General features: G+C 53.7%; 4 protein-coding genes across 4 annotated transcripts; 2 read left to right on the forward strand and 2 right to left on the reverse strand.

Moving 5' to 3' along the window:
• The first annotated feature begins 1,571 nt into the window (after positions 1-1,571).
• SMAC4_01429 (uncharacterized protein) lies at positions 1,572-4,258 on the forward strand. The gene is made up of 4 exons (XM_003352547.2): positions 1,572-2,530; positions 2,680-2,903; positions 2,981-3,084; positions 3,235-4,258. The coding sequence occupies exons 1-4, from the start codon at positions 2,524-2,526 to the stop codon at positions 3,527-3,529; spliced, it is 630 nt and encodes a 209-aa protein (XP_003352595.1). The 5' UTR covers positions 1,572-2,523; the 3' UTR covers positions 3,530-4,258.
• Positions 4,259-4,600: 342 nt separating this feature from the next.
• On the reverse strand, positions 4,601-10,425 carry SMAC4_01428 (uncharacterized protein). Its single transcript, XM_003352546.2, has 4 exons — positions 10,115-10,425; positions 9,546-9,977; positions 5,099-9,467; positions 4,601-5,030 (listed from the first exon to the last, which is right to left on the reverse strand). Exons 2-4 carry the CDS (start codon positions 9,773-9,775, stop codon positions 4,929-4,931), a joined length of 4,701 nt encoding a protein of 1,566 aa, XP_003352594.1. The 5' UTR covers positions 9,776-9,977; positions 10,115-10,425; the 3' UTR covers positions 4,601-4,928.
• A 2,950-nt stretch (positions 10,426-13,375) lies between these two features.
• SMAC4_01427 (uncharacterized protein) lies at positions 13,376-14,956 on the forward strand (the record flags this gene model as incomplete). Its single annotated transcript, XM_003352545.2, has 1 exon — positions 13,376-14,956. The coding sequence occupies one exon, from the start codon at positions 13,376-13,378 to the stop codon at positions 14,954-14,956; it is 1,581 nt and encodes a 526-aa protein (XP_003352593.2).
• Positions 14,957-15,305: 349 nt separating this feature from the next.
• Positions 15,306-17,135, reverse strand: SMAC4_01426 (uncharacterized protein). The gene has a single exon (XM_003352544.2). It carries the CDS (start codon positions 16,905-16,907, stop codon positions 15,408-15,410), a length of 1,500 nt encoding a protein of 499 aa, XP_003352592.1. The 5' UTR covers positions 16,908-17,135; the 3' UTR covers positions 15,306-15,407.
• Positions 17,136-17,333: the final 198 nt, after the last annotated feature.

The following is a 17,333-nucleotide window of genomic DNA, read 5'->3' on the forward strand; positions in this document are numbered from 1 at the left end:
AAATTTTCTGGGATGTGCGAAGGAGAGAGCGAAGAAAAAAACATCGAATTGGGAACCCCCTGGAACATCACTTTGTCGATATGTTGTCGTCTCTTTCTCCACTTTATGGATTTCTTTGGTCGATGACACGCATCGGCACGGGTTTCATATCAGGGCCAGATATTACCCGAGGGATGATGACATTGGCTGCAGAAGGAAGATCCGGGGAGATCGGATCGCCCTGAGAGGGGTATCTTCAGAGGGTGGTGGTGTCGGAGAAGCGGCTCGGTTAGACTTTTGTTTCCAGTTCCATGTGCCGTTTTGTTTCTCGAAGTTCGATGCTCCCTTCCACGGGAGCGAGTAGTGGCACGGGTATTGGGGGTCGTTGGAAGTCGGGGAGAGTCTGAACGGCAGGGCAACCAACACGAACAAAAGCAGCTGGTGCTGACTGGACAAAGCAGAGCAACATGCCGGTTGGCGGCCAAAACACCAGCGGGAAATAAAGAATTCCTACATAATATTGACAACAGGGGGGAGGTAGATATGTGTTCAACATTCACGCACTTGCTCTCATTGTGTGAAGATAACCGTTTCAGTGTGTTGCGGCAAATCCAGGATAACTTGCCAGACATGTAAAAAGCGTGTTGATTAACCCCATCATCTTGAAAGTAAAGAAAGGTGACGTCAACCTAGAACATCAATGTCGAGTTCAAGGTTTTGAGTGCAGGTCGAGGGGGAAGAAGGGAATAGCCGCTACTCCTCAAAGAGCATGGGTTCGATTTGCAGTCCTGATGCTGGAGCCAAGGAGCCGCCAAGGGCTGCGCCGACCAGCCCGACCTCCTACAAAGAGTGCCAAGGGTGATTCGAGCTGGAAAATAAGAAATGGGCAATCGACGGGATCGCAGTGGTTAGAAATCCTGCTTTGGTTTTCGACACACATGCCGTCGGTCTCGTGGGGAGAAGGTCACAAGGTGGTGTTGCCGAATGTTGGTGTCGGTGGTTGGTGTTGGTGTTGAGGATGTTGCTGACTGAGCGGAGGAGATTGCAAGACAAGCCAAGGAATTGAAGATTGAGCAGCCGACAGCATCGAATTCGGAAGAGGAAACCGCAACTTGGGTTGGGACGACAGCTGGGAGATTTGGAACATCTGTGACGCGCCAGCTGGTGCATCCGAGTTCCACCTGCTAAGAAAAGTGCCTGGCGCTGTGCCAGCACTTCCAGCACTTCCAGCACTCCCGGTTCACCTTTCCATGCGCGCTCATTGTCTCGTACCTATTTGCGATGGATCCTCTCTTCTGATTGGCCGGGAGTCGATCCTCAGCCCGCCTAGCCCAGCCCAGGACGCCCAGCCCGGGACGCCCAGCAAAAAGGGAAGAAGCCGGCGTGCCGTCCACCATCGGGCGAAGAAAGAAGGACCAAAAGTTGCGGGTTGCAGTCAGCCTGCCAACAACTGCAACAATCCAATAACATTCCCAAAAAGAGTCCAGAATCCAGATTGGTCCATCCACGCTGCCCCGAGTGCTGACGCTCACTCACACCCTCGTTTGCACTGCGTAATCATCCGCTTTCCCCTCGCTTCGCCTTTCTCTTTTGCTCTTTGTCACTTGCTTTTTTCCATTTTGCCATTTACCGCCGACATCTCACCAACAACGACGACTCGACCACCGCCGACATTCGCTTCCCCCGACGACGACTTCGAGAATCGAGCCTCTCCTGATTCTGCCGCTTTTCACGACGGGCAAAGACATCAATCGTTCAGCTTTGACGACACTTCGCACCGTCCGTCCGCTCGCTTGGACCGATCTAATCGGAGAGGAACACTCGGACATTACCAGGGAAATACACTGAGGGAAGATCCGCGTACTTGTCTGCCCAGACAAACCCCCCCGGACGGCAAAGGGACCAACTGAATCACGCACAACACCAAGCCTTCAATCGTTTCTTCAGCAATCTCGTCGTTATCACCATCCGCAACAACGGTCAACAACAGAGTTCCAAAGCGATCGTATTCGTTGCACTGTCGTTCCTTCGGTTTTCTCCACGGACCCGGGCGCCAGCAGCCATCTGACATCGGGTGTGACGGTGAGACGAGAGTATCAACAAGCTTTCGCCCGTCAGCTGTCATTCGACCATACAACGACGGTTTCAGGGACAAGAATCAATAGGGCCAACATCAGGAAAAGGAGTGTGTCAATTGGACAACACTCAGCAACCATCATTCGGTCTTTCTGTTAAATCGACCAGCAACCCCTTTCGCTCGCTTCGCAGACACCGATTAAATTGAATACGGGCGCATTTTCGGGGGCATCTTGGTGGAAGGAATTGAAGGTTGGGCGGACGTAGCATTCCATCCGCCGACACACATTTGGGGCGAAGTAAGCCACCACACGCAGCAGCGCTGTCGCCAAATCACGGCAGCCTGATACACCTGGAAGAGGACCATTCTTTCGGAAACAATAACAACACCAAAACCTCGCCCACTCGACGATATTTGCACAGACACCGACAAAATATCCCCCATCCAACCGTACATAATCATTCAAAATGGCTGGTACGTCAAAACCGTGCTTACGAAGTTGCATGAGCTCTCCACAAAGGAGCCATATCTGGCGCCCCCCCCCCCCCCCCCCCCCCCCTGCTACTGCATTGTTCCTTTGTTTGCTGCTGTAGCTTGTAGCTAACACCGCCGCTGTACTCTAGCGCCAGTAACGACAATCTTCCCAACACAATCGTTGCCTGCATGCGCAACGGCATGTGGTCCCCTTTATGATGTTAACGGAGCCTGCGCAACCGCGACGGCCGCCGCCAGCGTTCTCCAGCAGTGTTTCTGCGGTGATGCACGATTAGCTCCCTTCAGTACCGGCACGGCCGGGGTGTGCGATGGTGCTTGTGCGGCTACTCCTACAGATTTGGCAAGCATTCAGGTACGGGGAATTAGACGTTCTTTGATCGTTAATCAAACACGGTATGGGGATTGTAACTGACATATGATGTCAAACAGGCATGGTACACAGGCTACTGCAATGCCGCTGGGACAGCGACTGGCACAGCAGCAACGTCGACAAGTACCGCTGTCGGAAGCAAGGATAACGGCGGAGGCTCATGGTATGTTCCTTTCTCAGTTTTCATCCTTCAATCCTACGTTGATCGGCGTCATGTTGCAACTGCGCAATACCAGCCCATCGGTACACTACCGCCGACGTCACAGTATCGTTGTTGACCCAGCATGTAACTAACACTTGTACCTTTCAACAGGGTGGACAATCACTACCAATGGATCATCTTCCTCGTCATCATCGTGGTCGCCATCATCGGCATCTGGATAGGTGCCTGCTTCTGGAGGCGAGCCTACCTCCGCAAGCGTGACCGCCGGTACGCGCTCGGCAACAACCTTGCCCACACTACCGAGTCCGGCCATGTGATCCCCAACGACGGCGTGCACGTTCCCGGAGCGACCATGTTCTCGCCTGCGCCTATCGCCGAGGCTACCGTGTTTGACGATAAGCCAAGGAAGACGAAGAAGAAGTGGACCGTTAAGGAGAGGACATGATTGCGTCCAACGGGCTTTGCTCTACGTTCACGCATATGGCTGTTTGTTCTGTCGATGACACTATGAGGAAGGCAATAATACGGATAAACTCATCTCGAACATGGATGTTCGAGCAATCGACGACACCGCACAATAGATCAGTCTTTCACCACCTCCGCCCACCGCCCACCACTTCTCCCTCCTTTTCAACTGGAGGACCAGTTTTCGCATATCACTTTTAGTCCACCAACTATCATCCTTACGCTCTTGTTGGGTATCACCGCGCGAGGTCCACGTTATTTGCTGTCCCTGCCATTGAGCTTCTGACACACTTTTCCATCTAGTCGGCGTTTTTTTTTTTTTTTTTTTTTTCGCATATCCTTTCAATTATTCTAGTTTTCTTTACACGGGGTGGTGGGGGGCGGGCAATGTATGTTTGTCAAACTGTATCAGTAGCATGGATAGGCTCTGCGATGTGAGCTATAAGCTAGGCTGTACAGAAAGGGGTAGGAGGAGGTGGAAAGGGGAAATAGAAGCATGAAGGGAGACATGCATGCATGATGGTCAAAAGGAGAGAAGACAAGAGAAGAGAAAGGGACGACAAAGGGACGATAAAGGATACCTCCTAAACCACGGTATTACCAACCATTTCTGCCTGGCTGGGAAGAAGCCAGATATTCGAACGGTCCTTGGAAGTCAATCCTCTTCATTACCAAATAGAGCGGAGGTTTCTGTTTGTGCCCAAAAGAATACAATGCATTTTAGGTTGATTATACTGTCACAAAACTCTGGTCTTCCAAAACCCCCCTTTTGATCTTTTGTTTAAGGCTCATATGCCCTCCCCAAAGTGCCGAAAGTTGAAGTAGTGGATCATCGCACATAGCAATGTCAAGAATCTAAGAATGGCAATCTCGTTACGTTCCCAAGCTCGCCAAGTTCCTTGACTTTTGGAGCCCCCAAGAGCCCAAGAAGCCATGGTGCCTTGGCAAATCTATAAATGCTGAAGCCCTTGCTGCCCATCACTTATAGCCCCGGACACTACACTAGGTAAGTATTCTACCATATATAGTCGGTACATGGTGAAACGCCGGGCGGTGTAACACCTTTAGTAAAGGTATAATCTTCATTCTCTAGGTTATATCCTATATCTCTACTCTCTTTCCAAAAAAGCAAGATCCTTGCTTGCTGGCTTGCCTTCTTTGTGTCTGTCTCTTTTCGGTTCTTTGTCTAGGTTAAACCAAAGTGTTTGTACGCAAACGCTCCATCCCATGATCTATCACATTTATTTCAGCTTTTCGTCCAAGGACCACCATTTCTCGTCATTTCCCGCGTCATCATCGCTGTCACGCTCGCTCGTCACCGTTGTCGTAGTCGTCAGCTTCGTAACCAAGTTCGTAGCCTCTTCAACCACCCTTGATACCTATCTCAGGGGCAGCGACTGCCTCTCAAGCTTGGCTTGTTCCTCAGCGGCATCCATGTACAGATCGATCAAGCAACCAGAAGACCACGCTTGGGTGGGAGACTGTACAGAAGGAATGAACGGTTAGTATGGCATTCATAATCGGAGGGTTGTGCAGATGGGGAACTCACCGAATCATGGCACTCCTCTCCATTCTTCTGCGTCAACTCCGTAAGTCCAGCCCATGGGCTCCGCTCAATCATCTCCTTGCATCCAATTAGTCTCCTGGTGACCTGCTGGAAGGCCTCGGTGCGGCCCTCGGCATCATCACGGCCACGACGCATCAAATCAAACTTGAGCAGCGCACGAAGGAAGAAACCAGTAGGCCAGAGCCACTCGGGACCCTGGTGGTAGTTGCGGCCCTTGCTGGTGGCAAAGTCGTCACTGTCCTCGCTGTTGCGGTAGTACGGCCTGTAGTTCAGGTCGCTGGGGTCGAGCGTAGCCATACCAGTGGGACCGCGGAGAGCGGTGTCTGCTACCCAAAGAGCATGCATAGCGTGCTCCGGAACAAAGAGTTCAGGAGCGCATGTCATGGCAATTGGGAAGTTGCAGCGGAGCTGGTAGTCTTCATACTCCTTGCCGGAGCGGTAGAGATCCTTGTAGATACCACGGCGGTTGATGATTGCCGGATTAACATCATACTTGGAGTCCTCATCTGGGGAAATGGGGACGAAGTAGCAACGCTCAAAGTTCTCCTTGATGAGCGCAGCCCAGTCCTTCAGGGCAATCTCAGTGCCATCGGCCTTCTTTACGCGGGAGTGCTTGAACTTGCCGGCTTCATTGAGAGAAGCCACCCACTTTAGGTTGCTATACAGCATGCCCGTGATCTCAACGGCAGCACCGTCTCTGGGAGTTCCTGGAACGCCCTTGGAACCAGCGCGTTCGCTTTCGCCCATCTTGTCCATCCAGGTACCGCAGTTGGCCTGGTTGCCACCAAAGATGAAGCCGTTGCTCCAATCAACCTTGATCTCCTGGTTGAAACCCTCGTCGCTCATCTGCATATCCAAGTTGGGGCCGGCATTGGCTTCACGGAACTTCATGCCCTCGGCGTGGCGCTGGAAGACTTCCTGGATGATCTCGGCGATGGTGCTCTCCTTGCTGTACGCACGCTCATCATTGACGTCAAAGTAGGTATCGTCGTAAGGGAGGAAGCGCCTTTTGACCTTGTCGCCCAGGATCGACAAGCCATTGGGAACCAGACGGGTGTAGTCCTGGATGCACTGCAGGAAGAACCAAACAGAATCTCTGGAGTTGTATCTGGGGTTGTTGCCGCTTCCTAGGAGGTTGGGAATCATGCCATGCTTAAGCACGCTGGCGAAGGCGTGGATGTGCTCTCTGGCCTCGGCGTAACGACCTGTACCGAGGTACAAGCCACGGAGGGAAATGAACACATCACGACCCCAGCAGCGAGCCCACTCGACAGCAAAGTGAGGAAGACCCGCAGCAAGCGACGGAACGAGCCTGTTAGGGTATAGTGACGCCGACTTGACAAGACCAGTCTGCTGAACGCTGACCATGGCCAAACTCTGCAAGAACCATTGGCCCTTAATGACGTTGCTGTCCATCAGGGAGATACCGCGCTCAAAGGCCGCGAGATAGGCAGTACGAAGAACAAGACCGAAGTATCTGGGAAGCAAGAAGCTTGGGATGGGGCGAATAGCGTCGAAGCGCTCCTTCAACCACCGCGCAGGCTTGGCCAACCGGCGGTACTCCTCCTTCTTCGAGGCGCGCTCGAGTCTCCCAATAATGTAGTCGAGAGCCCACTGGCCGTCACGAAGATGCTGGCACAGAGGATGTGCGAGGTTGTTGTCCTTGATGACATCCTTGAGGATACTCCACCAACCTTGCAAGCCAGCATACACAATCTTGCCGTGGCCGGGGATGTCGTAGGTACCATCCTGGCCTTCGCTGGCATCACGCTCTTCGGGCTCGCACTTGTACAGCAGGAAGTTGAGGTCGACAAGATCAAGCTCCTCCATTGCGGCCTTCGCGCCAGAGGTGACAAAGTTGTCCAAACCGCTCGAGTGCTCCGCCGCCGGGATCCAGGTCTCGAAGAGAGCAATACTTCCGGGAGGGAACTTTTCACGGACGGTGATGATGGTATCTTGACCCTTCACTTCCATCCGTACGCCAGGCAGACCAATCAGACGGCTGGGAAGACCGCGAAGGTGCTTCTTATCGCTCAGAACCTCCTCAACAGCTTCCTTGCTAGCATCAACCTCAAGCATCCAGCTACCGAGGTGGCGAGCCTTTGTACCGGTCAGATGAACAGGGTTGAAAGCGCCGTTGCCATTTCCATAACCGGGGAACGCAGTGTGGGCAATGAGGAAGTAGCCCTTCCTTGACTCCTGATGAACTCTGTGGACAGTGACGTACTCGCCCTCATGATGGATATGCGTCTCATCGTAGCCATCCATGCCCATCAAGGTGTGGATCTGGTTGAGAAGCTTCTTGACACCCGCAATTCCACCTTTACCCTCTCCCGTCTTGACGGGAGCCTTGGATGCCTCGGAAGTGTAAAGACGGGTCTCGCTAACCAAGTCAACAAGCTTGGGGTAAATCTCGTCGTATCCCATCACACTGCCGGTAGCGCTGGCGCACATGGCGACCAGGGCTGCGTTAGGGAGCGTGTCGCGGGCATCACGCTTTTGAGCAGGAACCTCATTGTCATGAGTGCAATCCATGAATAGTGCTTGTACGGGAACTGGCCTGATACGGCGGATGACCTCACGGGTGTAGACGCCATCTCCATTCGTGCTGCTGATGGATGATGACCCACCCTCGTTGCTTGTGATTTCATCGACCTCGAAGCTACCAATGGGGCGACCTCCGTGGCGATGAACCAGACGACTGAGCTCGCCAGTGCTCCATGCCTGCATGGCCTCACGAATCAGGGCGCTGATACCCAGGCGCTTGACAAAGACGTAATCCATCTCCTCGGAACCGGTGAAAAGCTCGGCAACGACATAGAGATCGGGACGAACACGACGAGCCTCGTCCAGAATGTGCTCGGCAACATGAAGAGGAGTGGAATGACAGTTGTCGATGCGGAAACCGGCGAAGTACTTGGCCAGCATACGGGCGTACTTGGTCATGTGCTCCCACAGCCATGGGCTGTCTTCAGGACCGTTGCCGTAACGGAGCTTTGTGCAGTCTCCCCAGACAATGACTTCGCGGCGAAGGTAGACACGAGAGTTGGGGCCGGCGTTGTCGACCAGCGCGTTTCCGCCCCATACCCATCCGTTGTTCGCAAGAACAAGGTCTTCTTTCTTGTGCTTCTTCGTCTTCTCGTTGACGGGAAGACGCGTGAAGTACGTCTCGATCAGGGGGTTCTCGGCGTTGATAGGCCCAAACTTGGGGCCATGGTCGTCGAGGCGGACGTACTTGATGCGGTTGAAGAGCTGCTGCAAGATTTCGGCAACTTCGTCGTCATACTCCTTGTAAAATGGAACGTTGACAATCTCTAGGATCTCAACAATCTTGTTCCTGGCAGCTGCCTGGTCGGCAGTGTCCTTAGTCTCCCCTTCGTACCGGCCGAAGAGGGCAGACAAAAGAGCGGCAGCCACCTTGGGGTTAACCCTCCGCCTGAAGCGCTCACCGAGATAATCCATGTTCTGCAGACCATGCTTGGTCAAGAACTCTGCTTGCTCCTTAGGTGTAGCGGAGTGAAGAGCGTCGATACCGCCAGCTCCAATGGATCCTTGTGGGAAGTCAGTCTCGTTGGCAACCCAAGCCTCAGCCGCGGCATCAGCGTCGCGCTCCACATCGAGAGTATAGTACTCCCAGAGACGGATCTGAGCAATGACCTCCTTCTTGATGGCGTCCATAATCTTGACCAAATCATCGACGTCCTTGAGCTCAGTGGGGAGGCTAAGCTCCTCCAATCTGGTACCAAGCTCGAGCAGCTTGGTATCGAGAAGGTAAGCGGACTCGAGCCATGGCGCAGTCGTCAAGTTGTAACCGGCCTCGGGGTGCTCCAAAAGCCACTCGCTGTTGTGTGCAGTGTGGTTGAGGACAATGTCCGTCAAGCTGAGCAGTGAGTGGTTCTTCTCCAGACTTTCCACCATCTTCTGGACATCGGGCTCGCCCGCGGGGAAGCAAGCTGGGTCCCAGCCCAGTTGATCATACAAGCTGTATGGCGAGTTTGATGCACCTCGTACCTGCAGTGGTGTGAAGTGGATCATGTTGTATCCTCGGTTTCTGATTCCCCGTAGGTGGCGTTCCCAGTCTGTTGGGTACTTGCCCATGAACTTGCTGATAATGGAGAAGATGGATAGCGCCGGAATTGGCAGCGGCTGCCCGTCCAGCGAGAGCCTAGGTGCGACATCGATATAGTAGACTGGTGTCTTTTTCTGAGTGGCCTTGGTGACGGTTCCGTCGGCGTTTACCAGGTTGCTAGCCAAATCAGGGAGTTCGGCATATGTGGTGTAGAAGGCGTATGCGCCAGCCTCGTAAATCGGAATCGAAATCTCGAGCGTGCGGTTGAAGTCAGGGACGAGCCTGTAATGTGATTGTTAGCAATGTTTCCCGGTATTTTACAGCTTTCATCTGGTAAAAGTAGGGGGTGGGTTTGTTTACTTGAACTCGCGGAACTTGTTCCGCTGGAACTGCTGGCCGTGCTCAGGGATGTTCACCCACAAGCTGCCATGGCTGCAGATGCTGGAAGTGCCCTCGATGGCAAAGCGGATGGTTACTGGATCTTTCGACTTGGGTGCAATGTAAATGTACTCGCCAGGCACGTCAGGCGAGCCATCGTCCTTGAGCGGCAACAGGTAAACTTCGTTGGAAACCATTGTTCTGGGGATCATGTTGAGGAAAGAAGGGCGGGGTCGGAGGGAGCTTCCCACGACCTTTAGTATGGAGGGGAGCTTGGAGAGTGCTGGCGTGTCGGTGAGGCGCTAAGCGGGCTCTAGCGTAGCAGACCGGCGGTGATGGAGCTTGGTTCTAGGCGGTTCAGAGAGGAGACAAAACTTGTAAGGATCAACACGGTGGGATCCCAGGTATATCTGCCTGATCAGCAAGAAAGTTAGAACGGTTTCACCCTATCAACGACGTCGGTAGGGCCTGTGGGAAGCTGTAGTGGCGATGTCCGTAACGGTTGCAACGCTGGAAGGGCACAGGGAATCAGGGATGGCTGCTGGTCTTACGGTCGTTGGTCTCTAGACGCGAATTAAGTAGACAGCAGAGACAGAGAGAGGGCTTGACAAAACATTCCAAGACGACGTGGCTCCAACAACAGCCAAGGGGGGCCAGAGGGGATTATGTATGAAATGTAAGTAGGTGACGGCTGTTCAAGAGAAATCCAAATCGTCGATATCGTAGGTATGGGCCCGTGTGGTTTGTCTGTGATAGGACCGGAAGGCAGACAATAGCTTCCAAACTGGGGCTCGACTGGAGCAACTTGGCTGGCGGATGAGCTTACAACCAAGGTTTGTATTCAAGCTCGACGACTCTGGCCGGGGGGGGGGGGGGGGGGGGGGGGGGGGGGAAATACCGAACGGCAGTCTAGAGCAGAAAGGACCCGTCAGAAAACAAGCAACAAGCAGCAACGACAACACTGGCGATGCCACCCCAGCCCGTGTTCAACACCACCTCGGACCTGCCGCTTCAAGTGGTGACAGACGAGACAAGGGACTCAAGTGAGCTGATGGAGGTCGTGAGAGCACTCACTCAACAGCACGGCCAGACTGATGCCAAGAGCGAGTTTGATCCACACCAATCAATTGCTTGTCCAATGACAGACGGAAATGCAGGAGTGACAGCGAATAGGTATGACTGCTGTGAGGTTGCTGCAACTTGGTTGTAAAGAAAGAAAGAGACGGATGAGATGGGGATTCAGTTGTGATGTGGGTGTTGTGGGTGTTGTGGGTGTTGTACGACGAGACACTTTCCATTCTTTTATCTTGACCATATTGCGACGGGTTCCTTCCTTTGTAGAGAGGACTGGATGGAGATGCCATTCTCGCTTGTCATGAACGTTCCTTAAGATCTTGATCATGATGGGTTTCAAATTTGGCGATTAAACACGCCTTGACAGTTTTGACAGTTTTGACAGTCTGTGCCTGAAGATCCTTGACTCGTCGTCGCAACGTGCTTGGCCAGGCGGACCATTCAGATTGCAGACCGCTCGCTGCAGTGAGCTCCGGGTCCGATCGAAGCCAGACGGAGGATTGCCCATGGCGCCCAACGGCCGGTTTTTCAGCTTCATGCGAAAAGATGCTCCCATGTCTCGAAGGAATCACAAAGTAATTTCCTTGACGTCCTGTCTGGGCGCAAGTGTACACTACGGATGCTGACCGCAAAAAAGAAGCGGGGCGGTTTTCCTTCCCCCTTCCAACTCGATGACGATATCAACCAGTGGGAGCTAGATGGATTCGGTTTAGGCTCGTTGGTAGGTACAGTACGTGTTCTGTCGGCCTAATCCTGGGCCTGGCTAGAGTTGCTACCATACCCGTGCCACGCAACCCTTAGTAGACTTTTGAATTTGGAGAAGGTGTCTCCTCGTCCTGCACAATGCCCGCGAGGTTGTGAGAGATGATATCGCCAAAAGCTTCCGCCGCTGTATAAGTTGGGTACTGAACTGATGTGCTCTTTCAGTCCAGACCCTGAACTGACCTGACTGCAGAAACTTCTGCCGTGCCCACTGAATTTTCAAAGATCGGCCGACTTCCAAACCAGTGGCATGTCAAACGCCGTCTTGGAGAAGGAACTGAGGGGTGGCATTGGGCTGCCCCGCGCCGATTCCATATCCCTGTCCAATGACATCACCGTTCAGTCCGCGCCCGAAGCTCTCGTGGCTCCAAAAGAGTCTGGCAGGCGCACAAACCACCACGACTTTGCGCATCCGGAAGGTGACGGTATCGGATGACAGTTGTTGGATCGATCGGATCGGCACTTTTATCTCGCTTTCCCCTGCTTATCTGACTGCAGATGATGCGACGGCCACTTTTGATGGCCGGGCCCCAGTCATTGCACGGCTTCCGGAGCTTGGTCTTAAACTGGAGATTGGGCGGAGCTTCACCGGGCTGATCCGGCTCCGGCTCCGGCTCCGGGGTGGGGTGTTACATAAACATGGAGCCCGGCGTAAGACCTGTACTGTGTACGTCCGTGAACCGCCCGAGCCTCTGTTAATTGTTAAAGGAATCAATGAAAAACTTTGGACAGTAGCGACAGTTTGGGGTTCTTTGGACTGGCCCAAAGTCGAGATTATTCGCGTCGCTATTATGCAGGGCGTAATGACGTCTGGTAATGTCTGATATCGAGACCTTGGTGACGTTCCCGTCCTGTCAGGACCACTCGTACGGCACTATGTCTGTGCAAGCAAGCAAGCCCGGCGGTTTGGTTCAAGTTGTTCGAGCACGGTCTGTCGTCCGGACGTGGTAACTCCATCAAACAAGCTTTTATGGGACCTGGCGTGCAACTCGGTTCCTCTACAAAAACCCCCCATGCCCCTAACGACAGACATCAACCGCATGCCCGTCCGGGACAAGGTTCACACGCCGACCGACCGACCCCCTTTCGGTCCTCAAGCCGAGACGCCAGCACTCCAGCCGGACGAAGCCCAACATGATCTCTGGATGGGCGCCAGGATGATCAGAATCCAGGCGCCCCAGATTTTCTAGCAGAATCCAGACTGGATTTCTGTGGAGCCCTCAGCGCTTCTATCACTCCTAGTCCTGTGACAGGACGGGATTCGCAGTGTCAACCGAAAAAGGGGCTCCAAAACCCCGCCATGTTCCCCGCATGGACCCTACGTAACCATTCCGGCTTGTGCCCGCCTAAAATTTTCGAAAGTCTTCTGGCAAATCTGGCAAACAATGGAAGGGGGTGCTATGGCCATTTTGTATGTTATCGTCCACGAACTGATGGCCTCATTTGACCCTTATTTTGCCTCGGTGCAATGATAACAATGTCGCAACGTCTCTGAAGCGAGGCTTGGTCCTGGTCAACGGTGATCTTTTTTTTTCTCGTTATGTAGCATCGGATGTGGCCGAGACGGAAGTAGACCGAGGTGCTCGGCCGAGGTGAAAATGGAATGCGCTGCACTTTTCTGGAAAGCATGGGCGCGACTCAAGCATTCCAGCAATTGCAATCCAAGCCAGGCCATCCAGGCCTTTGACGACCCCCCTGGTGACTTTCACAAGCTTGCCGTCTCCATTTCTGCCGGGGCAAGGCGTGTGTGAAATGGAGGGTGGGAAAGTGCGCTACGGGAACGATTTTTTTGTTGAGATTCTGATAGGGCATTGAGCGGCGTGACAGTAGCGAATGACTTCGGCTGCCGCGCTCCTCCTGCGTCATTGGAGCGCCTTCCTCTTGTTGTACACCACATATCAGATCTGTTAGCTCTCGCTCTTGTGATCTCTTCTTTTTTTCCTTTTTTCTCCTCTTCTTCCTGCTCCGTATATCAGATGAACTGTCCCCGTCTCGGACAACCCCTTTTCCATCAGGCCCGTTACAGAAGTCGAGTCTCAAGCTCAAACGCCGCCGTCTTCTCTCGTTGTCTACAAGGACCGCTTCTATCGTTTTGGTCCCCGCCAACCCACCCACCGCTCCGCCGTCCGTTTTACGTACAGTCTTCGGCTTCTTCGAACCCAACTTCTCCTCTTCTCCAACAACAACTTCTCCAAAGCCCCCAACCCGCAGCCCGTGCCGCCGCACTCGTCGAGCCCGCTTTGTCCCTCTGGCCCAGCCGCAGTAGTAGAGCCTCCCTTGTCCCTCCTCCGAACAACACACGACACTTCCTTGTCCGTAGATACTCGCAATTCGCCAAAATGACCGTCAACAACTTCACCAAGAAACACAAGGTTACCGTTATCGGTTCCGGTAACTGGGGCACCACTGTGGCCAAGCTCGTCGCCGAGAACTGCGCGGAGCACCCCGATACCTTCGAGAAGGATGTTCAGATGTGGGTTTACGAGGAGAACGTGACCCTCCCCAAGGACTCCAGGCACTTCGATGCCTCGATCGGCGAGCAACCGCAGAAGCTCACCCACATCATCAACACATACCACGAGAACGTCAAGTACCTCCCCGGCATCCCGTTGCCTCACAACATTGTCGCCAACCCTTCGTTGGTAGACGCCGTCAAGGACTCGAGCATCCTCATCTTCAACCTTCCCCACGAGTTCATTGGCAACATCTGCAGACAGATCAAGGACCACATTGCGCCCTATGCTCGCGGTATCAGCTGCATCAAGGGTGTCTCGGTCACCGACGACAAGATCGAGCTTATTTGCAACTACATCAGCGAGAACCTCAACATCTACTGTGGTGCCCTCAGCGGTGCCAACATTGCCAGCGAGATTGCCAACGAGGAGTGGTGCGAGACCACCATTGCCTACAATACCCCCGTTGTTGACAGACGCGACGAGAACGGCAGGCCAGTTGCCAACGGCGAGTCCAACGGCAACGACGTTGCCAATGGCCACTCCAAGCAGCTCACCCCTCTGCCGCTCGACTACCCTCCTCTGGACCACGATGAGTGGGCCCTGCTCTTCAGCCGCCCCTACTTCACCGTCTCCATGGTGTCGGACATTGTCGGTGTCTCGCTGGCTGGTGCTCTCAAGAACATTGTCGCCATTGCTTGTGGCTACGTCGAGGGCCACGGCTGGAACATGACTGCTAAGACCGCTGTCATGCGTCGCGGTATGCAGGAGACCATTCGTTTCGCCAACGAGTTCTTCCCCGGCCAGATCGAGCCCAGTACTTTTTGGGAGGAAAGTGCCGGCTGGGGTGACATGATTGTGAGCTGCACCTCTGCCCGCAACTGGAGGTGCTCCAAGTTGGCCGTGGAACGCAACCTGCCCATTGAAGAGGTTGAGAAGACGGAGCTCAACGGCCAGAAGCTCCAGGGTATCTCCACCACCCGCGAGGTGTGCAGCTTCCTCCGTGCCAAGGGAGCCGAGGAGCGCTACCCCGTCTTCATGGCTGTTGAGCGTATCATCAACCAGGAGATCAAGGTCGAGGAGATTCCCAAGCTCTTCAAGTAGGAAATGAAGAAAAAGGGTGCAAAATCGGTCCGGGTTGAGAAAATGGGGCGTTGTACGGTTATTTAGGTGCTTTCTTTTCTTTTCTTTTATAAGTGCACTGCATCGAGCCTGTTGGTGAGGGTTGTTCCGGGGTGTGTGGGGAACGGATTTTAGATTCATCATGTATACGGGGTCGGCTTTAGTGCATGCCATAGCGTACCGGATACTATGAAAGGACACAAAAACATATATACACATAGGAAAGGGTGATTCCTCGGGATATGTAGTGTAGGCTAATTCGGTATACGGACGGTGTATTGAGCTTACGGAGTAATGGATCATTTCGTGTCATACATGTTCGAGTGTAAGATCCAAGTGAATAGAGAAGAGTGCTATATAATGAATGCCACGGGACACACAATCTCAATCCGCAACACCCTTCCCTTCACTAATCCTCCTCCCAAGTGCCAAGTCAACTCAACAAACACCTCTTCTCTTCATCATCAACCGCCCTCTCACTCCTTTTACTCAACCAAGTAAAAGACCCCGATCTCTTCCTCCCATTCACCCACCCCTTTCCATCCTCCCCGCTTTCATCCCCCTTTCCACCTTTGTGGTCATCATCATCATCATCATGAACCGTCCTCTCCCCCTCTCCAAACACCGGTTTAAACACCCAATCATAGCTCACCCAAACAAAATGCATCATAACCGCCATCCCCCCGGCCATCCAACCGGGTATCTTGCCCTTATCATCCGCCACCAACTTCGTCACCTTGAGCACAATCATAAACAACGGCATCCAGATTACCATGAATATAAGTCTGCCGATCTGTTGTCGACAAGAGGTGATGGTATAGGGTTCCAGGTTGTCGAGGTAACGGCAGTAGGAGGGGGGTAGCTCGTGCTCGAGGGCGCCGGAGCGGAGGAGGGAGAGGTACCGGAGGGAGGGTTGAGGAGGCGAGGGGGTTTGGGGGCGGTGGATTGGGAGGAGGAATTTGGAGATGCGTTGATGCCATTTTGGTGGGAGTTCTGGTTTTTTGGGGTCCTTGGGATCCGAGGGGCGCTGCGGGTGGTCAGGCTGGCGCTGGCTGGGGCCGTCGGTGAAGGTGGAATAAGAGGTAGGAGGTTTGGGTTTGGGGTTCTTAGGATCGTCCTCGGGCAGGTCAGGTAACTGAGGAGCGTACAACGTCCTTGCCAGGAACGGCTTGGGCAACTCCGGACGTGGATGCTCGGGAATTCGCACAGGAGCAGGAAGTTCGATGCAGGGCACCAAAATTTCGTGGTAGCTCGCTCCGCCGCCTTCGGTGGCTAGGATGCGGGCGTAGTCTTCTGCTGTTACTTCGTAGACCACGCCGATGAGACCTCCTATGTCCATGTTCCAGTCATCCTCTTGCAAGGAGCTCTTGGACGGTGGTTGCGGTTTTGGTTTCGGTTGTCCCGGAGGCGGGAGATGTGGTGGGTCCAGAGGGGGAATCGGTACCACGGGTGGTTTCTTGGGTAGCTTCCGCAAAGCAATGTTGGCGAAGCAGGGCTCCAGGTAAGGAATGCCGGGTAGATCGAAGGTCAAGCGGATCGAAGGCGCGGAGACGACCACTTGGCTTAGGGGACGGATGTTGCGCATCCCCAGGAAAGTTTTGGCGCACATGTTGGAGCCGTAGGCGAGGTAGAGGACCGTAGAAGATGACGGTGGGAGGTCTGAGCCGCCCTTCGCCTCGGCGGCGGTTCCAAGTAGGATCGGTTCATCGGGGAAGGGAGTTGGTGAGACGTCTGGTTGGGAGAGACGCGCGCGAGAGGTCCGTGGGACAGTTCCATGTGAGGATAATGCGGATGGCGGCGTGGTTGAGGCAGAGCCAGAGGGTGGAAGATATTCAAGGTGTTTGAGCGTCGCGGAGGTCGTGTCCTTATCGTCTTCGGTGTACATCCAGCTACTGCTACATTCTGTCGCGTTGTAGTCCTTTCGGGAGTACATGGTCGCTTGGGTTCGCTGGGTCGGGATATCGACCGTGCGCAGATGGCTGATGGGTAAGGGAAAGAGATGGAGATGAACCAATTGAAAGGAAGCCAGCAAAGACGTGATGGCAATGGAAATGGCGAAAGATGGACGTTAGATGGCTTTGAAGTATATAAGATTCAGGGTTCAAGGCAACCAAAACATGGGATGACCGACTCGTTTGTGGTTGAAAGCCGGAGTTGTGTCCTGTGTCGTCGTCAGATTCGGTTGGATTTACAATCCGTCAAGGTACATGAACTACTGCGTACTGCTGACTAATCGATTTGATTGGAGGAAGCTTATCGAATGCAACCCTACGCCGGCGAGGAAAGCAACTTGTCGGCCATGCCGAATCGGAACGGGGCAATCCGGTGACAACAACAAGATAAATTCCCGAGATGACTT

Source organism: Sordaria macrospora, chromosome 1, assembly GCF_033870435.1.
Source record: "Sordaria macrospora chromosome 1, complete sequence".
Lineage (NCBI taxonomy): Eukaryota > Fungi > Ascomycota > Sordariomycetes > Sordariales > Sordariaceae > Sordaria > Sordaria macrospora.